This window comes from Erigeron canadensis, chromosome 1 (assembly GCF_010389155.1).
Source record: "Erigeron canadensis isolate Cc75 chromosome 1, C_canadensis_v1, whole genome shotgun sequence".
In the NCBI taxonomy this organism is placed as follows: domain Eukaryota; kingdom Viridiplantae; phylum Streptophyta; class Magnoliopsida; order Asterales; family Asteraceae; genus Erigeron; species Erigeron canadensis.
The window spans coordinates 53,867,423-53,890,056 of record NC_057761.1 but is presented as its reverse complement, the minus strand read 5'-3'; the positions used below and the strand labels follow the sequence as shown (position 1 = coordinate 53,890,056).

Below are 22,634 nucleotides of genomic sequence, written 5' to 3'. Positions count from 1 at the left end.
GTTTTTCAAACCATTTCATAAGCAACTAATCATTTCCAATCCCTGAGAACGAACTCAGACTTATCTCTTAACTATATTACAAACGATCGGGTCCACTGCCCGTGAGTGCGCAGTAGTGAGTTTTTGGGTAGTTTTAGTTTTATAAATTTAAAGCTCGATTTTGCACATCCGCCCACCACTTGTCGTGTTGCGGGTATTTGATTTCCCAAGTACTTTTGCCTTCCCCGCAGTTGTCGTGATACGATTCGGCCCAGGTGCACTGGTCACCCAACGTGTGACCAGCGTTAAAAACGTCATCGACCACCCTATTTATCTTCTAGATCTTATCCTGCGGAAACATAGAATATGTCTCTTCGTGCTTCGAGACCTTGCGGCCTGGTGCTTGTATTGCCTCAAGCCGATGCTCGCATTGTCGCCTTTTCTCCCGTAGGTAACCCATTTGGTTAGAGACTTCAGTTTGAAGGAGGGTATCCTCTTTGATATCAGCCATAATTCGTGTTTTCATCTCTTGTTCAGTCAAACGAGGTCGATGAACATTCTTGTTTGATGATGAGGACGCCATTTGGTTAGAAAGAGTTAGTGGGTTTGTAAAATAATGAAAATGGGTATGAGGATGCAACTGAATTCTGCTATGGGTTGGTATTTATAGCCTGGTAATCCAACTAGCCGTTCAGGGACTGAAAGTGTAATTGTTTTTGAATTTTTGACCGTTTGAGGGACTAAAATTATAAATATTTTGAATTCGAACATCGGAGGGATTAATTGTGTAAATATTTTGAATTCGAACGTTGGAGGAGTGTCTTTTAGTTTATCTATAAATATTGGCTCCTTATCAGATATTTCTTACCAAAACACAAACTTTTATACATCTACAATGGCTTCTTCATCAAGAATCCCTAAATATAAACCGCCAATAACTGTCGATTAAGTGAATGACAGTATCATGACTGATATCCTCGGCCATCAGAAGTCCAAAGAGAAAATTGTTGAAATTGGTCTAAAATGGGCAGCGAAAAAGAAATGGTGTCTTGAACAAATCCGTTATATACAAACAGGGCATTGTACTGAGCTTGAGTGTCAATACTTCACTTATTTGCAAGGGAAGTACGACAAAATTCAACTTGCTATTGACCAACTTGCTAATGCGGTTTTCACCTTCAACGAGTTCGTCATGAATGTCAGAGCAGTATATGAGATGAAGAAATAAGTTCTATGAACTATTATGTTGTATGTTTCTCTTTAATAAGTTTGTAATGTTTCTAAATTATGAATAAAAGTCTGTTTTAATTAAATTACAAAGAACACGTTACAATACATAAAACAAACTTAAATAAAATACATAACACATACTTAAATAAAATACATAAATTACACTTAATTAAAATATATCAAACAGACTTTCTCATAAAACAGACTTAATTCAAACGAAAGTGGGCAACCGTGATAAGCTCCCTGAAACAATGCTCGTACCTAAAGCCTTTCCCATAATTGCGACGGTACTCCTGATGTGCTGTTGCATAGAGTATCTGATCAGATTGCCTTTGTGCATTCAATCTCGTATAGATTGCCGCAAACTGCTTACATTCATTGTGAATTTTTTGGAACTGACCTACTAGTTGAGATTTGCCCCTTGGATGTTTAGTGGTGTTCGCGTTGAAGCGCTCATATATGTTGGTCCAAAAAGTGGTCTGGGTTGGTAAGTTAACCATTTCACTTTCTATTATCCAACGCCTGCATAACAAAAGCTGTTCGGATTCACTCCATATTTGTCTGGCCATATTGAAATAAAATGGTTTTGAGGAGGATAAAAAATGATTTGAAAGAAGTTGTTGTGATTTGAAATGAGTGTGTTAAGTTGAATATAAATAGGGGGAAAAAATCAAATAAAAAAAAATTCACTAGCCGTTTTTTTTTTCAAAATTCAAAATTCAAAATCAGTAAAACGGACCCCACAAACTGATAATAAATAAAAGTTAATTTATTTTTAAAATTATATAATTTTGTTAAATATAAAATAAAAATAAAATAAAAGTTGAGGAAGAGTTGAGGAACAAGTGGGGTTGGTAGTAAGTGAGGAAGAAGTGTTTTAGGAGAGAGAAAAACTGATGTGGCGGTGAGGAAGAGCAAGAAAGGTGTCGTGGGTTGGCAGAGGCCTAAGGAGGGAGGTGTTCTTGGGGTGTTCTAGGAGAGAGAAAACTGATTAATAGTGAAAGAAATGAAAAAGAAATGGGAGTATAAGGAGCGACTTGAAGAATCTTCTTCAACCAAGTGATATTGAACTGGACAAAGGACATGTCTTAGTTTTGAAACAAAGTGTTTTTTAGAGCATTCTCTACGAGTTTACTTAACATTGAAAATTAAGTTAGCTTTTACTTGACAGTCATAATTAAGTAAAAACACTAATAATATACCATGATGTTTACGTACAAATTACAGTATATTACTTATTTTTCTTTCTCATTGTGTATATGTGTACATGAGATGATAATGTTGAAGAGTATTTTAGAAAGACAAAGATTATCAACAATAAATATGACTTTGATTTTTTAGATTTAGTATAATTAACTTTGTAACCTTTTCCTGATATATTTAAGTTAAATGTTTACTATTTATGAATTACGAGTAGTACAATTTGTAAATCAACTTTTCTTCTCTGTATTTACATTGAGTTTAGCTATTTTGAATTTTTGATATATTAATTTATTTATACATTTCTTCTTATAAGATTATACTTATTATTTATAAGTTTCTTCTTACAAGATTATACTTACAAAATTATACACATGAGATATTTTAGTTTATTTTTTGTTAAAATAATGAATAGTGAAAACTAATAATTATATAATCACATTCGACAACAGAGCCAATTAGGTAACACGGAGGGCCAAGGCCCATCTTTACAACCTAATGATACTAAGATTTATATGTTGAAATTTGTGAAACTTTGATTTATATGTGCAACAATATAAATGACTAACACCTCCAACAATATGTTGAAATTGGGCCTAATGGGTTACTCTCCCATGTGTAGATATGTATAACATTGCTAAGGCCACCTCACCACATTTGCATGTGGCAAAATTTAAACCCATGACCCCATAGAAAGAAACCACAAAGTGAAAAACTCCATAACCACTAGGCTATCACCTTAATGACAACAATTTGCGGTTCATTACCGGTTATCTAGCGCTCGCTCATCCAAAACATAATTCTTTCACATATTACTATATATATTAAAGGGCATGGCTATGAATAGTGCCATGCCCATTAATATTTTGCCACTTGTCAACAATCAACGTTCAACACGTGTCACTTGATCAATGGTTGATTTTACACCCCGTATCGCTATTCAGATTTTGTCATATTGGATTCCGTTTGATTTTTTTCTCTTTCGGTTATTCTTGATTTTTTCCACATATTTCTTTGCATAGTAAACCGCCTACGTGTGAGTTGCTATTTGTTGATGTGAAACCCTGTACCACTATTCAAACTTTGCTAAATCGCATCCTTTACGGATTTTCTACTACAGGTTAATTTTTAGTTTTTTTCCACATTATTAAGTCATCCAACTTTTGTGTCATCCAACCTTTTTGTGTCACACGTCGTATCACAATTTACATTTTATTACATCGCATCCACTTGAACGCTCAACTAAGATCTTGATGTTTTTGCTATATCATATCCCGTTCGGTTTCTACTACGAATTACTTTTTGATTTTTTTCACACTTTTAAACAAACATATTCATGACAAAATGATTTCTAATTAATAAGTGGTTGAAGGTTCAACACAAATACACCACAATAATATAAGCGTTTCAACAAGACAACTGAGGCCCCGCAACGCGGGTTCCGAATTTCCTAGTTAACTAATTAATTGAAGTTACATGTAAACCGACATTTATTAAACTAATGCAAGTTGTTTTTCAGGACGAAATCATAATGAATGGCAACACTATGTATGATTTTGACTTCAAAATTTTCATTTATTTTAACATGTTTTGAGGAAAAAAGTGAAGTACAAAATTCTGAAAATGCTTTAATTTGTAGGGAACTAGAATAGCAAAAAATGTAAATTAGATAACGACGTAAAACAATTGAAAGAAAATAGTCTATACATCTACATATAAGTAGTAGTAGTACAACAATTTAATAAATTCTAAAAAATCTTTAAAAATTCAGAACAATATTTATTTTTCAAGAAAATTTCCAGAAAACATATAAAACTAAAAAAGCACAACTTTTTGTACAGCTTTATCAAAAAGTTTAAAACACTATTTTTTTTAAACACAAAGCTGATAAACGACTAATACTCTAACTTTGGTGCGTCTACGCTCATGCTGGGTTCGAATCATGACAACCGTCGGTTTGCTCTACCATTCTACCATGTGTAGATGAGTATAACATTGCTAAGACTTCATCACAACATTTACATGTGGTAGGAATCGAATCCTTCATCACTTGAGGAAAAATCACAACATTTTCTACTTCTTAGGGTACAATTAGAAAACAGTTTTTTTTTTTTAAATATCTTTTTTACAGTATTCATTTTCTTAATTATTTTTTAAAGACCTCAAACAATTTGAGTAAAAAACATAAAAATAAAAATGATAGGTTCAAGAACGGTCCCCCAAATACCAAATACTCATGTTACGTGACGTATATATTAGCTAATATGAAAACTCACTGTACCGGTTATTGTGAATAAGGCCGTTTGCCAGTTTAGATAGTTGAAAAGTTGAGTCTGTGAATGAGTGCCGGATAAAGCGGTAGCTTTAAAAGGTAATATACAAATGTTTATATTTCTGGCCAAAACAAACACACACACACACACACACACTACTTTGAATTGAATTGAATTGGATTTGAATGTTTATATAAAATGAAGTCAACTGTGTAGTACAATTTACACAATCTATCATCCCAACCTCCCTATATATATTTCTCTCTCTCTCTCTCTCCCCCTCTCTCTCTGTCATATTTTCAGGTACACTTTCTTTTTGTCTACGTATATAATATATGTATATGTATACACATGTATATTTCTGTATATATGTCAGAATATTTCTGTATATATTTTTGTTATTGATAATAGCTTTAACTTAATGTGTCCACGGATTAAGTTGAAATAATATTCTTCTGTCATGAATCTTATAATAATAATTTATATATACAAAGATATAGATATAGTATTTGATAAAGAGGTTGAATAGAGTTTTGGTCAACAATATATGGTTGATTTGTTGACTTTTTATATGGCGTTAATGCCAAGGCCATAATTGAAATTGGAGCTGGTTTTGTTCACAAAAAATTATCTGGTTTTTCTTCATTCTCTAATTTATGATTATAATATGAATGCATTTGTATGTTTGGATATATTTATCTTCCCCCCATTACCCTTTATATATTTTTGTTGCTATCGAATTATTTGAGTTTTGTTGCTGTTCAAGTATTTGAGTTATTGTGTTAAATCTGTTTGAACAAAGGTAAATGGAGAAGCACACGTGTTCAGGTTACTGGGAAAGTCGAGTTTCTGGCTCTGATGTAGGCCGCCTAACCAATATGACCGAGGTCGTTTCCTAGAATTTTTCCCGGGCCATCCCAAGCCCGGTGAGGTTGAACAAACAGAATACACATACACACACGATGTATGAGAAACTTCTAAATGCTGTGTTGATGTTTGTGATCTAGATATATAAATCATCAGAATATCTTTTTAATATTATTATTTTTATTCGAATTTGATCATGCTTGATTGTATAATTGTTTAATTTTTTGGTTATGAATATATATGCTTAGTTTTTTATTGTCATCTCATGTTATTTATTTTATGAATAGGTTACATGAGTAAACTGTGAAGTTTTTTGACCCTTTGTTACAACTCTCAGAAGGTCTTGTAAGCACATACAATTTTTTGTAGATACTGAAAAGCCTTTAGAAATTATGCATGTCTGGCCCTGTGGCCATAGCTGACAACGTCGAACGAACACTATCTTTTACAAGTAGGACAAGGTCTCTTGATTCTGTTCCATTTCATAACAATGACGTGAACGGTTCTATGACGAATGGTGAAACAACCGCTCGATCTTCGACTGAAAGCGTAGCTTTTAGATTTGGAGAGCTTAAACTCCAAAATGGAGAGTTTTACTCTGGTTCACTGCTTGGGAATGTACCCGAGGGTTTAGGGAAGTATGTGTGGGCAAGTGGCTGCAACTATGATGGGGAATGGAGACGGGGAATTTGGCATGGTTATGGAAAACTTCATTGGCCTTCGGGGACCTATTACGAAGGGGAATTTACGGGTGGGTATATGCAGGGGACAGGAACATACATTCGGGCCGATAAGTTAGTATACAAGGGTAGGTGGCGGTTGAACAGAAAGCACGGGCTAGGTTATCAAACTTTCCCAAATGGAGACGTGTTTGAAGGATCTTGGATTCAGGGTTCACCAGATGGTCCGGGTAAGTACACTTGGGCTAATGGAAATGAGTATTTGGGTAACATGAAAGGAGGGAGAATGTCGGGTAAAGGCGTTTTTACTTGGACTAATGGTGATTCTTATGAAGGGAGTTGGTCTAATGGAGTAATGCATGGTTTTGGTGCTTATACATGGAGTGATGGAGGTCGTTATGTCGGTACTTGGACATGGGGGTTAAAAGATGGAAAAGGAGCATTTTATCCAAGTGGCTGCAGATTGCCCCAGAGACAAGAGCTATACCTTAAAGCTTTAAGAAAACGAGGGTTGTTATCAGATCTTCAGAAAGTTAAACAAGTTTCGCGCATTCAACATGCTTCTTCAATTGACATGGGGAACTTTAAAATTGGTGGTAGCAGATCATCTGATGAGCCCCGCAACAATAATGTATCATTAGAAAGACGATGGAGTCTAGAGGTGGCCATTGAAAATGTCATGGGACATGATTTGGCATCGTTTATGTCTGATTCGGGTAGGGAGAATGATACCAAGACTCCAATTCTTGAAAGAGAATATATGCAAGGAATTTTGATTAGTGAGCTTGTGGTTGATAATAGCTTTTCACCTGGTTCTAAGAGAGAAATGAGGCGTCAGAAGAAAATTGTGAAGGAGGTTAAGAGGCCAGGGGAAGCGATTATTAAGGGTCACCGGAGTTATGATTTAATGCTCAGTTTACAGCTTGGGATCAGGTACACATTCAACTCAAGTGATCACTGTATGGTATTTCACGATTCTTAGTTTGGACCAATACACATTGAACTTGTTTGACTGACGTGTGTTTAGGTATACCGTGGGGAAAATAACACCAGTTCAAAAGAGAGAAGTACGAACTTCAGATTTTGGCCCTCGAGCTAGCTTCTGGATGCAATTCCCTAAAGAAGGATCTCAATTAACGCCTACTCATCAGTCAGAGGATTTTAAGTGGAAGGATTACTGTCCAATGGTTTTCAGGTTGGTTACTCCCATCTTTTTGACATGCTGAGGTTCTATATTCAAGTGTGTATTCATTTGGCCCGTTCTCGACTTCTTATAATCTGTTTTTCAATGATTAAGATATTTGAGCTGTTATTTATTGTAACGCACTTTTTGTTTGTTATGACACTAGGAACTTAAGAGAGATGTTCAAGATTGACGCTGCTGATTACATGATGTCGATTTGTGGCAATGATGCCCTTAGAGAACTTTCTTCTCCTGGAAAAAGTGGCAGTGTCTTTTTCCTCTCTCAAGATGACCGTTTCATGATTAAGACATTGCGAAAGTCTGAAGTACAGGTATCCATATAATATGAATATCCAGCTATTCATCATATATAATCATTACTTACATTATTAATCTCACATACATCGTTGTCTAATGTACATTTTCCTTTCAAAAGGAAACAGAAAACAAATACATGTTTTTTTTTTCTTTCATTTCTGATTCATTTTACACCCGTGAGATTCTTCAAGCACACACTGACTTGTGCTAGTGTATAGGTCCTTCTGCGGATGCTTCCAGATTATCATCGTCATGTGCGAACTTATGAGAATACGTTAATAACTAAATTCTTTGGTCTCCACAGGATAAAACCATCAAGTGGTCAAAAGGTAACATTACCTTTTATTCTTTTTCCGCATAATAAGACCACACATATATTGCTATATATGACATCTGGAAATTAGTTTCTTTTAGTTAACATTACCTATTGCGCAACTAACTTTTGGCCCGACCTTTCTAATTCATTGTTATAATTATTTCAGTTCCGGTTTGTAGTGATGGGTAATATGTTCTGCACAGAATTAAGGATCCATAGAAGATTTGATTTGAAAGGTTCTTCCCTTGGAAGATCTGCAGACAAGGTTGAAATAGATGAGAACACAATACTCAAAGATCTTGATTTAAACTATTGCTTTTATCTAGAACCTTCATGGTGTGGTGCTCTGCTAAAGTAAGTGCTGCATGCGTAATCATCTGCATTTTCATGTACATCTATATCTGAATAGTTCTAGCTGTCTCTTAAAAAAATGGTGACATCCAGGTCTTGGAATTTGGTAGATTTCATTTGCAACCAATAAGTTACATAATTTATTTATTCAGCAACCTGCAGATCGTCATATATTTATTTAAATATAAATATATTCTAGTTTGAGTTCTACTTTTTGTAGACTATGTTGGGTTAATAGGGTTAGTTTACGGGTTATCAGTTATGGGTGAACACTTTATGGGGTCACCTGTGATACGTTAACGGTTGTGGGTCAAGAGATCTAATGGTCCAGTGGTGAAGGGGTCTTTTACCGTCCCAATTGGATATGAAATAGCCAAGTTTGCTTATTTCATTTAGTTCACTGCGCATGATGGGTTTTGTGCCTCTTCTATTACAAAAAAGTAGTAGGATGTGACTTAGTCTTTTTAGCATGTATTTGTTTGAGTTAAAGTATAAATAGAGAGTAGTCTGTAAGTTTCTTTTGTACACCCAATTTTTCAATTAATGAAGCTTTTTATCCGTGTGTCAGTTTTTCTTTTACCCGTATTTACATACATATATCTTCGGATTCCCTTCCCCCTCTCCTAATATGATATCAGAATCGAAGATGTCGAGGCCTGTGAACCAACAGACTAATTGGTCCGTTTTCTTAAAATAGTCTACTCAACTGACATGATGATTGATGACGTTACCATATTTGTCTTTCTGTTTGCAGGCAGATTGAAATTGACAGTAACTTTTTAGAAGCTCAGAATATTATGGATTACAGCCTTCTGCTTGGTGTTCATTATCGAGCCCCTCGGCACCTAAAATCGTTGATGACGTTTAACCAAAGTGTAACAGGAGATGGACTGGGGATCGTTGCCGAAGAAGGTGTGCCTTACGCTGATGGATATTTTGTAATAGATTTCATAGATTTTGCACATGTCTGCAATTAAATGCATAAAAAACGGTAAGTGTCAAATTTCTGATAGCAAATTCCTGACCTTTTCTGGTGGTTTATAAACAGAATCAATGGAGGATGAGATATTACCCCAAGGGCTCGTTTTGGTCCCACATGGATCTGAAGATAGTAGCGTTGTTGCGGGTCCACATATTCGAGGTAGCCGTCTACGATCATCAGCCACTGGTGATGCAGAAGTGGATCTGCTTCTTCCTGGCACAGCAAGGTATCATATATAATCATAAACTCACTATTAATATAAATTTAGGAGGTGGCAAATTGGGCAATTTACCCTTGATTTTAATTATTTTTGCCTAATAAAAAAGAAATGTTGGTATATTTTCTTAAGAAACTATCTTGTTGACATTTTGAGCCTCATGGATTGCAACATAAGAAAGTGTACAAGCGAATGTGGCATCCGTATACCATGTAAGAAATCGGATCATTAAATCAAACAAAATATCCAATGGGTGGGTCAAACTATAGGTGTTTGTCAAATGAGTCAAAGAAAACATAAACAGTCAATTGAAGAGCTGGAATTTGAACGTTTGTCTAGGAGTAAAGAAATAACCAAAAAAAAGGTAACATAAAATACCAATGTTGACAATGTGAGGTACTTAAAATCATCTCAAGTTTAGTTTTGCATTCAAAAGTTTTGTCAAATTAGTTACCTGCAGTTGGGGATTTAATCGGTAGCATTCAAAAGACTCCTATGTGGACTAACACGTTGGCAGGGTTGATGCTTGGACTTCCTCATAGATTGCCCTGCAGGTGGAGGTGATGTTGACAGCCACGTGGCCTGAGGCTATGAAGTCGGATTCTACGTAGGTGGAGGTGATGGGTTGGACGAATGAGTGGACTACCACATACACATTTTTTTTAGAATGGCAGAAAGTACCACATACACATTAATTGACTAACCTGCTGACCCGTCACCCATATTGAGCTTCCGGGGACGACGTTTTTTGCAAAATTGGATTTATAATCCATTTCGATGGGGAGAAATTGTACATACCCACGTTGTCAAAATTGGTGTTTTATGTTACTTTTCTTGGCAGTTTTCGCTAGTAACACTAACTTTATTTACCATAAGGGCGCTCTAATTATATTTAAGGTCTTTTCCAGCTACGGAACAGAGTATTCACCAAATAAAGAAATGGCTTGGCATCATAGTTATAGTTAATGCTTTTGCATATTATAAGTTTTAGCATATCTATGGTGTTTCATGGTATATGCTAGACTAAACATGTATACTCCTAAGGTTGTGTTCTTGAGTAATTTTTTGAAAAAGTATATAGATCAGGAGCTGATGTATCTTAAGGCAAAAATCATGTGAAACAAAACTTGTGCAATCACATCATGATGACCAAGCTTGCAATTTGCTTCATTTTGATTATTCAAGTTTTCTTTTGTTAGGTTACAGATACAGCTAGGAGTGAACATGCCAGCAAGAGCAGAGCTTCTTCCAGGTGTAGAAGAAAAACAAATGTTTCACGAGGTATATGACGTCGTGTTATACCTGGGTATCATTGATATATTACAAGAGTACAACATTACCAAAAAGATTGAACATAAATATAAATCACTCCAATTTGATTCTCTATCCATATCGGCTGTGGACCCCACATATTACTCCCAACGGTTTCTTGAGTTTATTAGGAAGGTATTCCCTCAAAACGGCGCTGCAAACTAGAGCAGTACTACGATGTAACGTTGTTCTTACCGAGGTATGCTCTTCAAACTTTTCCGATGAGTAACAAAGGTGTTAATTTCGAAGGTTCAAGGAAAACAACTGGGAACTAGAGAGGTAAATGCATTGCAAGGTACAGAAAGTGTGGTGAATAATATGAATTTTGGATCTACATAGAATGGTTAGGCAAGAAACAATACTTGTTATGTTGTTTGCTGGTATTCTCCATCTGTTGACAACTTGACATTAGTTTTTTAACCTTTTTTTTCCATGCATACATATATATTGGTTTTTGTACTTGCATGCTGATACGCTGATTTGCTTGAATCATGCGTATTTGAGCATTTACATTTGGAAAAAGCGGCGTAACCATAGAAATGAGGAGAAAAGTGTGGAGTGAGTTTAATTATACAAAATGTCAGGAGGTGTTTGGATACAAAATGGTAGAGACTAGATAGATAATATTTGGAATGGGGGGATACACTTGGCGATATGAATCATTTGCTAAATAAACATATTCGTTCATCCGTTTAGAAACACGAGGGAAAGTGCCCGCGCATTGCAGCGGTGAGATGGTAGGGTTGATAGGTCATAGGAGGTGATAAGTCATAGAGTGTGATAGCCAAATGCTTTATCCGTACCAGCTCCGCCCTCGCATTTAAAAGTTCGTCGAAAGTATATCGAATGAAATCTCTAATGAAAGAGCATGAAATTTTAAGAACACCCATACAATTTTTATAATTTATTGATATATGGTTTTTGAGATAAAATTTTTTTGAATGAATTAGAGGAATAAAATGATTTATAGAGGATAGAGAAAAAAATGAATGGTTAAGATTTGAGGAGAGAGAAAAAAAATGAGTGGTTGAGATTTAAGATTATTATATGTATATTAGATAGAGATGTTTAAATTAGTGAATAAGGGTATTTTGGGTAGTTCAAATCATGAATTGAGATTTTTAAAAAGGGCAAAATGTTTTATAAGATAGTATAGATATAGAAGTATAGATATAGATATGGCTTGAGGAAATATATATACACGACACTTATACATGACTCTCCTTAAAGCTTAAGATGAGTAATGCCTTAACAGCTAACATTAAAGGGTACGTCTTAATTGCTTAGAAGATAGTCAGATAGATGGCCTTGTCTTACTGTTTGACCGAATAATCACGTATGGGGTAAACATTAAGCCTTGTAGCCTGACAAGCTACATAGAGGTAAAAATGATTGGGGAAGATGTTTATTTTGTTTCGGATGACAAACTGATTAAGTGGTAGTGTCATTAATTCGGACTACATACCAGTAGAATTTGCCAAATTCAAGTTCAGAGGCTATCTGAATATCACGATATGTTCCAAAATTCTACCGGTATGCATGTTTCTGTAAATGTTGAGACTTCCTTTAATAAGGATGATACTGCACAGTCTGCACTCCATAAATAAAACGACAAAAGACAGTTTTTAAACAAAGTTAAGCCACATGCACGGCAGGATTATCTAGGAACAGGTGACATACAAACATATAATCCAACCAGAAAATCAACATTAATTACTAGTATAAAAAAAAATTAAAAATTCACACCCTAATTTATAATTTATCTAATATCTAATACTATTTTATAAAGCATTTTGCCTCCCCCTCCTTTTTTTTTAAAAAAAAAATGATTTGAACTACCCAAAATACCCTTATTTTTTATTCACTAATTTAAACATCTCTACCTAATATACTTATAATAACCTTAAATCTCAACCACTTATTTTTTCTCCTTCCTCAAATCTCAACTACTCATTTTTTCTTTCTCATCCATAAATCATTTTATTCCTCTAATTCATTCGAAATCTTTTATCTCAAAAACCGTATATTGATAAATTATAAAAATTGTATGGGTGTTCTTAAATTTCATGCTCTTTCATTAGAGATGTCATTCGATATACTTTTGATGAATTTTTAAATCTGAGGGCGGAACCCGTACGACTAAGACATTTGGCTATCATATTTTATGACTTGACCTATCATTCCTACCATTTCGCTGCCGCAACGCATGAGCACTATCTCTCGTATCATAGAAGGGAGTAACCATGCTACAACAAGCCCTAATTAATACTTCCACGCAATCTGAGTTATTTTAAGATGAATGAATACAAGAAACAATGGCCAAACACCGAGTCAATCTATCAAAGATTTGAGTCTCAAGTGGGGTGGGAATGTGGGATGGGGCAGACTGGCAGAGAAGAGAATTATAATACTAGTAAAAAAGAAATGATTAATCCTCTTAACAAAATAAATTAAAAATCTTTTTAACTATTGGATGACGACATGTGCAAAAATTAGGGGACAAGATTAGGAAAGAGAATTAGTGGATAACACGTGTCACCTTCTTAAGGTTTTAGGAGGATTTTTAGGCTATTCTTTAGGAGGGTTAATCATTTTCCCTAGTAAAATAAGACTCGAAACACAGTTTTGCAAAACATATTATTATTAGATTAGAAGTGGCAGACAGTATAGAATGGTTGTTGGGTCGAATTGGGTAATAGGTCAAAATGGATAAGGGGTGGCAACTTTGACAAACAGGTCAGAATTGGTCACGCTTGGGTCTACCACTCAACCCTCAGCCATACAGATAACAGAAAAAATTCAGCATTTAAAAAGACAAAAAGAAAACAAAAAAAAAAACAAGAAAAAAAACAGAAAAATTTCTACGGACTAGTGTTAGTTTATCCTATGCTAGTTGTTAAGTATATATGTTACTTGCAAACTCCAAAATAAAACTTAACTAACACGTACTAAATTTAACCAACTGATATTTTTGATAGGAAATGTCTCATGAGTTACGTCTACATATCTCTATCAGTCTACTATAATATGATTAACACACATGAATAAGGAATAAACTTATTAATAAATATATACGTGCGTCAAACATTGTTTTATAAAATAAGCTAAATCAAACTGTGTATAACAAACGACTATTAAGAAGACTAGTATATGGAACATATATGTCGACGATTCACAAATAAACAAACTTTTATACTATTATTATATTAATATTAATTTTTATATAATTACATTATTTTATATACTATACTATATGTGGAATGGCAATCACATATTTAACTATTAATTATATAATTAATTAATTAAAGTTTAGCTAAATGCAAGCCGACATTTATCAACTAATTATTATACTAATGCAAGTTGTTTTGCAGGTCGAAATCAGAATGAATGGCAACACTATGTATATGATTATGACCTCTGATTCTTTTTTTTTTTTTTTTTTTTTAATCTTGTACTAGTATTAAAGAGAATATTGAAGAACAGAATTTGAAAATGCTATAATTTGTTAAAGAGAACCAGAGAAACAAAAAATGTAACTTACTTTAAGTTTTTTTTTCCCTTCCATTTTGCTTTCTCTAATTTATACATTCAAATGAAAAAAGTCGTAATCTTTTCGAGATAAATGGTTTATATCACAGACGACAAAAACTCAAATACATATATATCTATATACTTATACTTGTTGCTATCGAATTATTTGAGTTTTGTTGCTATTTGAATTATATGTGTTATATATGTACGTATGAACAAACGTAAATGGAGAAGGATACATGTTCAGGTTAATGGGGAAAGTTGAGTTTTTCGCTTTGATGTATGCAGCCTAATCAACATGACTGTAGCGGTTCTCTAGACTTTTTCACCCGATGGTTACCGGGTGAGGTTGAACAAAGAGAACACGCATACAAAGACTATGTATGCAAATTGTGTCTGTGAAGTAATTTGAAAAAGAATATAGAGAAAATTCTAAATGTTGTGTTGAATTTTGTTAGCTAGACTTCATTTTCTATAGATCATCAGAGTATCTTTATGATTTTTCTTACAATTATTGTTTTTATTTCTATCTTCTTTTTCGAATTTGATCATGTTGTTTGTTATTTAGTTATATATACTATTAGTTTTTAATTGTTGTCTCATGATATTTATCTTATAAATAGGTTACAGGAATAACCAGTCAGAATTTTGCGACTCTTAGATACAACTCTCAAAAGGTTCTAAGCACATACCATTTTTTGTAGATACTGAAAAGCCTTTAGGAAGTATACATGTCTGGCCCTGTGGCAATAGCCGACAACGTCGAACAAAAGCTAGCGTTCTCAAGCAGGACAATGTCTCTTGATTCTGTACCATTTCATAAAAATGACATCAACAGTTCCATGACGAATGGAGAAACCACCGCTCCTTCTTCAACTGAAAGCGTAGATTTTAGGTTTGGAGAACTTAAACCCCAAAATGGGGAGTTTTACTCGGGTTACCTGCTTGGGAATGTGCCCGAGGGTTCAGGGAAGTATGTGTGGGCAAGTGGCTGCAAGTATGAAGGGGAATGGAGACGGGGAATTAGGCATGGTTATGGAAAACTTCACTGGCCTTCGGGGGCCTATTATGAAGGGGATTTTACAGGTGGGTATATGCAGGGTACAGGAACATACATTCGGGCCGATAAGTTAGTTTATAAGGGTAGGTGGAGGTTGAGCAGAAAACACGGGCTAGGTTATCAAACTTTCCCAAATGGAGACGTGTTTGAAGGATCTTGGATTCAAGGGTCACCAGATGGTCCGGGTAAGTACACTTGGGCCAATGGAAATGAGTATTTGGGTAACATGAAAGGAGGGAGAATGTCGGGTAAAGGCATTTTCACTTGGACTAAGGGTGATTCTTATGAAGGGAGTTGGTCTAATGGAGTAATGCATCGTTTTGGTGCTTATACATGGAGTGATGGAGGGCGTTATGTCGGTACTTGGACATGGGGGTTAAAAGATGGAAAAGGAGCTTTTTATCCAAACGGCTGCAGATTGCCACCGAGACAAGAACTATACCTTAAAGCTTTGAGAAAACGAGGCTTGTTGTCGGATCTTCAGAGAGTTAAACAAGTAACGCGCATACAACATGCTTCTTCAATCGACGTGGGGAATTTTAAGATTGGTGATACCGTGTCATCTGATGAGCTCCACAACAATAGTGTATCTTTAGAAAGACGATGGAGTCTAGAAGTAGCTGTTGAAAATGTCATGGGACATGATTTGACATCTTTTATGTCTGAATCTGGTAGGAAAAATGATACCAAGACTCCAATTCTTGAAAGAGAATATATGCAAGGAATTTTGATCAGTGAGCATGTGGTTGATGATAGTTTTTCACCCGGTTCTAAGAGAGAAATCAAGCGTCAGAAGAAACTAGTGAAGGAGGTTAAGAGGCCAGGTGAAGCGATTATTAAGGGTCACCGGAGTTATGATCTAATGCTCAGTTTACAGCTTGGGATCAGGTACGCATCAACTCAAATGATCACTATGTTATTTCACAATTATCAGCTTCGACCAACACAAATTGAACTTGTTTGACATGTGAGTAGGTATACCGTGGGGAAAATAACACCAGTTCAAAAGAAAGAAGTAAGGGCATCAGATTTTGGCCGTCGAGCTAGCTTCAGGATGCAATTCCCTAAAGAAGGATCTCAGTTAACGCCTAGGCATCAGTCAGAGGACTTTAAGTGGAAGGATTACTGCCCAATGGTTTTCAGGTTGGTTGCTCCCATCTTTTTAACATGTAAGAGGTTTTATATTCAAGTTTGCATTCATTTGGCCCGTTCTCGACTCTTATAGAGGTTTTATATTTATCTTCTGAAATTAACATTTTGTTCGTTATGACACTAGGAACTTAAGGGAGCTGTTCAAGATTGACGCTGCTGATTACATGATGTCAATTTGTGGCAATGATGCCCTTCGAGAACTTTCTTCTCCTGGGAAAAGTGGCAGTGTCTTTTTCCTCTCTCAAGATGATCGTTTCATGATTAAGACATTGCGAAAGTCTGAAGTACAGGTATCCATATAATGTGGATATCCAACTATTTATCACATCTATTCATTACTGACTTGTGCCAGTGTATAGGTCCTTCTGCGGATGCTTCCAGATTACCATCGCCATGTGCGAACTTATGAGAACACGTTAATTACTAAATTTTTTGGTCTCCACAGGATAAAACCATCAAGTGGTCAAAAGGTAAGACTACCTTTTTCTCATATAATAAGACCACAAACGTTGGATCCGCTGAGTAATTGAGGATATGACATCTGGAAATTAGTTTCTTTTGGTTAATTCAAGATTACCTATTGTGTAACTAACTTTTGGCCCGGCCTTTCTAATATATTGTTATAATTATTTCAGTTCCGGTTTGTAGTGATGGGTAACATGTTCTGCACAGAATTAAGGATCCATAGAAGATTCGATTTGAAAGGTTCCTCCCTTGGAAGATCCGCATACAAGGTTGAAATAGATGAGAGCACAATACTCAAAGATCTTGATTTAAACTATTGCTTTTATCTAGAACCTTCATGGTGTGGTGCTCTGCTAAAGTAAGTTCTGCATGCCGAATATCTGCATTTTCTTGTACAGTAAATCTATACTTTGATAGTTCCAGTTGTCTCTTTAAGTATCATACTGATATACAGGTAACAGGTCTTGGAACTGGTAGATTTCATTTGTAACAAGGAAAACCTTTAAAAGTTGCATAGTTTATATATTCAGCAACCGATTGATCGTCAAATATCTTTTTAAGTATATTCTAGTTTGAGGAATTTAATTTGTTTCTACTCAACTGACAAGACAACATGACCATATTTGTCTTTCTGGATGCAGACAGATTGAAACTGATAGTAACTTCTTAGAAGCTCAGAATATTATGGATTACAGCCTTTTACTTGGTGTTAATTATCGAGCCCCTCAGCCCCTGAAATCGTTGATGTCATACAACCCAAGTGTAACAGGAGATGGACTGGGAATCGTTGCAGAAGAAGGTGTGCCTTTACACTGATGCGTATTTTTTAATAAGCTTTATTTAATCTTGCATTTCATATGTCTGCATTTGAAAAGAATAAATAGCAATAAGAACTGTTAGATTTCTGATTGCAAATTCCTGGCCTTTTCTGGTGGTTCAATAACAGAATCTATGGAGGATGAGATATTACCCCAAGGGCTTGTTTTGGTCCCACATGGATCTGAAGATAGTAGTGTTGTTGTGGGCCCACATATTCGAGGAAGACGTCTACGTTCACAATCCACTGGTGATGCAGAAGCGGATCTGCTTCTTCCTGGCACAGCAAGGTATCATATTGATATGATCCCACATCGGCCAAGTATGGGATTGGTTAGTGGTTTATAAGCCTAGGTGTCCCCTTCTCCTTTGAGCTAGCTTTTGGGAGTGAGTTCTACACTTAGCTTATGGCATGATGCGAGCCTATTATGGGTTGCGTTAACATCACATATATAGATATCATAAACTCACTATTAGGGAACAAAACTATTAGGGAACAAAATGTCCAATGGGAGTGTTTATCAAATCAGCCAAAGAAAATGTAACCTGGAATTTGAGTTGTTTTGTAGTAAAGAAAAATTACCAAAAAAAGGTAACATAAAATACCAATGTTGACAATGTGGGGTATTTAAAATCATTACAAATCTAATATTGCACTGAAAAAGGATTAGTTACCTGTGTAAAATTGGATTTATAATTCTTTTCTGTAGGGAGAAAATGTACATACCCACATTGTCAAAGTTGGAATTTGTAAATGGCAGTTTTCCCTTGTAATTAACACTAATTTACTTTATGGGCCTCTAATTTTATATGATTAAGTCCGTCTCCAGCTAAGGAACATGTATTCTCTTAAGGGTGTGTTCTTGAGTTTGTTTTGAAGAAGTATATAAGTCAGAAGATGATGATGGATCTTAACTCTTAAGGCAAAACTTGTGCAATCCATCATGGATATATAACCAAGCCTGCAAATTGTTTATTTTTTACTTTGCTTTATAATTTTGATTATTCAAGTTTTCTTTTGGTAGGTTACAAATACAGCTGGGAGTGAACATGCCAGCAAGAGCAGAGCTTCTTCCAGGGGTAGAAGAAAAACACATGTTTCACGATGTATATGACGTAGTATTATACCTGGGTATCATCGACATATTACAAGAGTACAATATCACCAAAAAGATTGAACATAAATACAAATCATTTCAATTCGATCCTTTATCCATATCGGCTGTGGACCCCAAATATTACTCCCGACGGTTTCTTAAGTTTGTTAGGAAGGTATTCCCTCACAACGACGCTGCAAACTAGAACAGTTTTACAATGTAACGTTCTCATGCATTGAGGTATGCTTTTCAACCCTTCCCGATGAGCAACAAAATGGTAGAGTGAGATCAGATGGGTAAATTTTGGAGAGGCCAGTTACATTACATATATGAATCATTTGCGAAAATAAACATAAACATATGGCTCGAGGAAATATATATGTATAACATAAACATATTTTAAGTGGGGACTTTTCATCAGTTTAAGAGCAATATTGTCTTACCATTGAAGGCTCTTTCTTACATGATACATGGCCTTATCTATGTCAAACATTTACATGCTTGATAGATAGATATATAGAAACAATTCCAACATGTTGTTTGTTGTTGTTGTTGTCCTGTTGTAAGTTTTTCTTTTTGATTTGAGTAGATCTTGATATACAAGTTTTTCTTTTGATGTTTGTTAGGTATTTTAGATGGCCGGAAAATGATATATATATCCTCCTAAAATGAAACCTATTAAACGTATACACCCGACTTTGTGCAAGTAATAATGGAAACAAAACCCCCAGAATAGATATTTGCCGGAGAAACCAACAAGTTGATTAAGTGGGTGGATGAGTTAATTAAGCTTATTTGAAAAAGCTTCTGAGTACTATTTGTTAAGAGGATTTTGAGCCTAATTAGCTCTTTTGGAAAAACTCAATATCAATGGCTATTGGCTTGTTTAATAGAAGTATATATAGAACTCTTAAAACACTCTCCTTAAAGAAGTGTATGGGTGTATTAAGGAGAATATTGTATCTTGAAAACACAATAAGCAAATAAGCTCGTAAATAAGCAAATCTAGCTAAGCACGTACCCCTAAATGATACTAACAATGTTGTCACATATTTATATATGTTTGAAACTAGATGGGTGGCCGCGCGTTGCGGCGACACTAACAAATTACAACATGTTTTACGCTTACCGTTCGATTCATTGGATATTTATAAAAGAGATTCGTTGTATGTGTGTGGTAATAGTTTTGGGGGTTGAAATATTGTAGGGGTATTTTTGTCCAATTGTGTATGTGATATATAGAAGATGTAAAAGAAAAAGGGTAATATAGTCTTTTTAAATTCTTAATTAATTAAACATGGGTCTAGTTTATTTTATAAAAGACTAGACGGATGCTTGCGCAATGCAACGGTGATGGTAGTAGCGAAGACGGTATGGCAACGACAGCAGTGGTGGCGCCGATGTGCAGCGGAGGCGGTGGCATGGTAGTGATTGTAAATTAATTGATGTGAGAAGGGTTAATATGACTATTTAAAGGTTAGAGGATTTATGTTGTAAGTTATTTTATTAAGGGTATTATAGGTATATAGGTGAAAATGTTTAAATTAGTGAATAAAGAAGAGGGCTAATATGGTCATTTCAAAGTCTTAATTACTTGGGTTAAGTCACTGGATGAATAATGTATTTTCCCTCATTTACATGGTTGTCCATTGAACTGGATTATTGATGTGTATCACCCATATACTTTTCATTTTTTTACATGGTTGACCAACTGCTGACTTAATGACCTGCTATAACAGGTTAATCTCTATTTACATGGTTGCTCATTGAACTGGATGACTAATGTATTTTGTCTCATTTACATGGTTGCCCCTTGAATTGGATTATTAGTATATATCACCAACATACTTTTCTATGTTTTACTTGGTTGACCAAAATGTTGACCTGATGACCTACAATAACAGGTTAAACTCTATATATACTTTTTATTTTTCCAGAAATTATCTTCATCATCTTCATCAATTTTCTAGATGAAAATTCCGGCAACCATGTTCTTTCGTTTCAAATTGACCCAAACGTCTATAAACTGGGTCATACTGGGTCGCCAGTTCAAAAATTTGAGTGATACTGGACTTTAAAATATTTTCAGGTGGGTTATTATTGATCAAAAGGAAAAGTGAAATCCTAAAGTACAGGTCATAACAGATTGAGTTGATTGTTGGGTTGTTAAAGCTTCCAAGGTTAAAGATCATAGACTGATTTATATTGCTAGTACAATTATATTATTATGATATTATTAAAAATATAAACATATCTACTATATGATTGTACGATTATTATATAATATTATAATATAGTTGTTTCGGTCAAAAATTATCTAAGATAACTTTAGAAATGATTTTAGATAACTCAAGAACCGAAGATTTGTAAGTGAGGTTAGGTGTTCAAGGATCTTCAATTAAAAGGAAAGTTTTCTTAACAATAATAACTAAAACTAAGAGTTTTATCTAAAAAGAAGTTTGAGAAAGTCTTTGAGATAAAAATACTTCGAGTAATTAAGAAAACTGTTGAAGATAAAGCTATAGTACTGAAAATTAAAGCTAGGATCTTTAAATAAAGAAAGGATTTTGCTAATGAAATAGTACGAAAAGAGTTTTGATCAGAAAACCTCTAACAAAGACCTTAAAAAGACTTTTTAAAGAAGATATGATAAAAACAACGAAGATTAAAGCAAAAGGTGAAAAGACCAGATTCGATAAACCGAAAATACAATTTTTTTTTTATATCCCCACTGCGCCGCAGTGGGAATCCTCGGCCAAAGATTGAGGCGTAGTGGGTTTAACACATCCCCCACTACGCCGCAGTGGGAGTAAACCAGATTTGTTTCCGTGGCAATCTTCCAAAACCATTTTAACACTTAAACCAAATTGCAAACCAAAACCAGATTTACGCCGCAGTGGGCTACCTGATCAGCAAACCAAAACCATTTTAACACTTAAACCAAATTGCAACCTTCCCATATCAAGATGAACTTCATAAAACACATTCTTAAGATTTTCAAGACACATAAAGACACAATTTAAACAAATTTACATCATCAACATGTTCACAAATCATGGATACCATCAAACGGGTCATTTACCCATTTTGTCATCGTTTCAACCAAAAATGCAACTTCATAATTGATTGAAAACTTTACACCTGATCATAGACACAAGTTTAATAAAAGTATGACCATCAACATACAATGTACCAAGAGCCAAAAGGTATGAGACTTCTAAGCATCTACCAAAAGATCGTCATTCATCCCCAAATGACCTAATTACCTTCAAGAACTTGCTAAATCCAACTTCGAGCTCAAATCAACTCTTTTCAATTAACAATACCAGTTCCTCCTTCCGGAACTACCTATAAAAGGGTAAACAACTAAAATATAAGCAAAGGCTTAGTGAATATACTTGCATACATTTACGGATACGAAGGAGGGCAAAGTACAAGGGCTTTTACATGTAACCTATGGCATCGTCATGTCACATTTACATATTCACCTTGTACACTAACAACACATATATGGATCCATATAAGCTAAACAATCATATCTATCGGGATTCTTAGGCCCCAGAGGTTCTTAGGCCTCATAATCACAATGCCCCACATGAGCTCATG

At 35.0% G+C, this 22,634-nt stretch overlaps 2 protein-coding genes across 3 annotated transcripts; both read left to right on the top strand.

Annotated features, from left to right (window-relative positions):
• Positions 1-4,698: 4,698 nt before the first annotated feature.
• LOC122599436 (phosphatidylinositol 4-phosphate 5-kinase 9-like) lies at positions 4,699-11,344 on the top strand. Of its 2 annotated transcripts, none has more exons than XM_043771949.1 (9): positions 4,699-4,780; positions 5,837-7,162; positions 7,257-7,424; positions 7,579-7,744; positions 7,949-8,059; positions 8,213-8,400; positions 9,152-9,309; positions 9,446-9,605; positions 10,796-11,344. In XM_043771949.1, exons 2-9 carry the CDS (start codon positions 5,946-5,948, stop codon positions 11,070-11,072), a joined length of 2,445 nt encoding a protein of 814 aa, XP_043627884.1. In that variant the 5' UTR covers positions 4,699-4,780; positions 5,837-5,945; the 3' UTR covers positions 11,073-11,344. The 2 variants fall into 2 exon arrangements, with proteins under 2 accessions (XP_043627884.1, XP_043627892.1); XM_043771957.1 differs by having other exon boundaries at positions 4,716-4,780; positions 5,919-7,162.
• Positions 11,345-14,407: 3,063 nt separating this feature from the next.
• On the top strand, positions 14,408-19,608 carry LOC122611169 (phosphatidylinositol 4-phosphate 5-kinase 9-like). Its single transcript, XM_043784149.1, has 9 exons — positions 14,408-14,439; positions 15,062-16,386; positions 16,474-16,641; positions 16,775-16,940; positions 17,010-17,120; positions 17,286-17,473; positions 17,757-17,914; positions 18,062-18,221; positions 18,957-19,608. Exons 2-9 carry the CDS (start codon positions 15,170-15,172, stop codon positions 19,231-19,233), a joined length of 2,445 nt encoding a protein of 814 aa, XP_043640084.1. The 5' UTR covers positions 14,408-14,439; positions 15,062-15,169; the 3' UTR covers positions 19,234-19,608.
• Positions 19,609-22,634: the final 3,026 nt, after the last annotated feature.

Coding starts and splice junctions, on each gene's coding strand:
- LOC122611169 (XM_043784149.1), top strand. CDS start 15,170: ATGTCTGGCCCTGTGGCAATAGCCGACAACGTCGAACAAAAGCTAGCG. Junction 16,642..16,774: donor TACTGCCCAATGGTTTTCAG/GTTGGTTGCTCC, acceptor TTATGACACTAG/GAACTTAAGGGAGCTGTTCA. Junction 16,941..17,009: donor TGCGAAAGTCTGAAGTACAG/GTATCCATATAA, acceptor GCCAGTGTATAG/GTCCTTCTGCGGATGCTTCC.
- LOC122599436 (XM_043771949.1), top strand. CDS start 5,946: ATGTCTGGCCCTGTGGCCATAGCTGACAACGTCGAACGAACACTATCT. Junction 7,745..7,948: donor TGCGAAAGTCTGAAGTACAG/GTATCCATATAA, acceptor GCTAGTGTATAG/GTCCTTCTGCGGATGCTTCC. Junction 8,401..9,151: donor TGGTGTGGTGCTCTGCTAAA/GTAAGTGCTGCA, acceptor TTCTGTTTGCAG/GCAGATTGAAATTGACAGTA.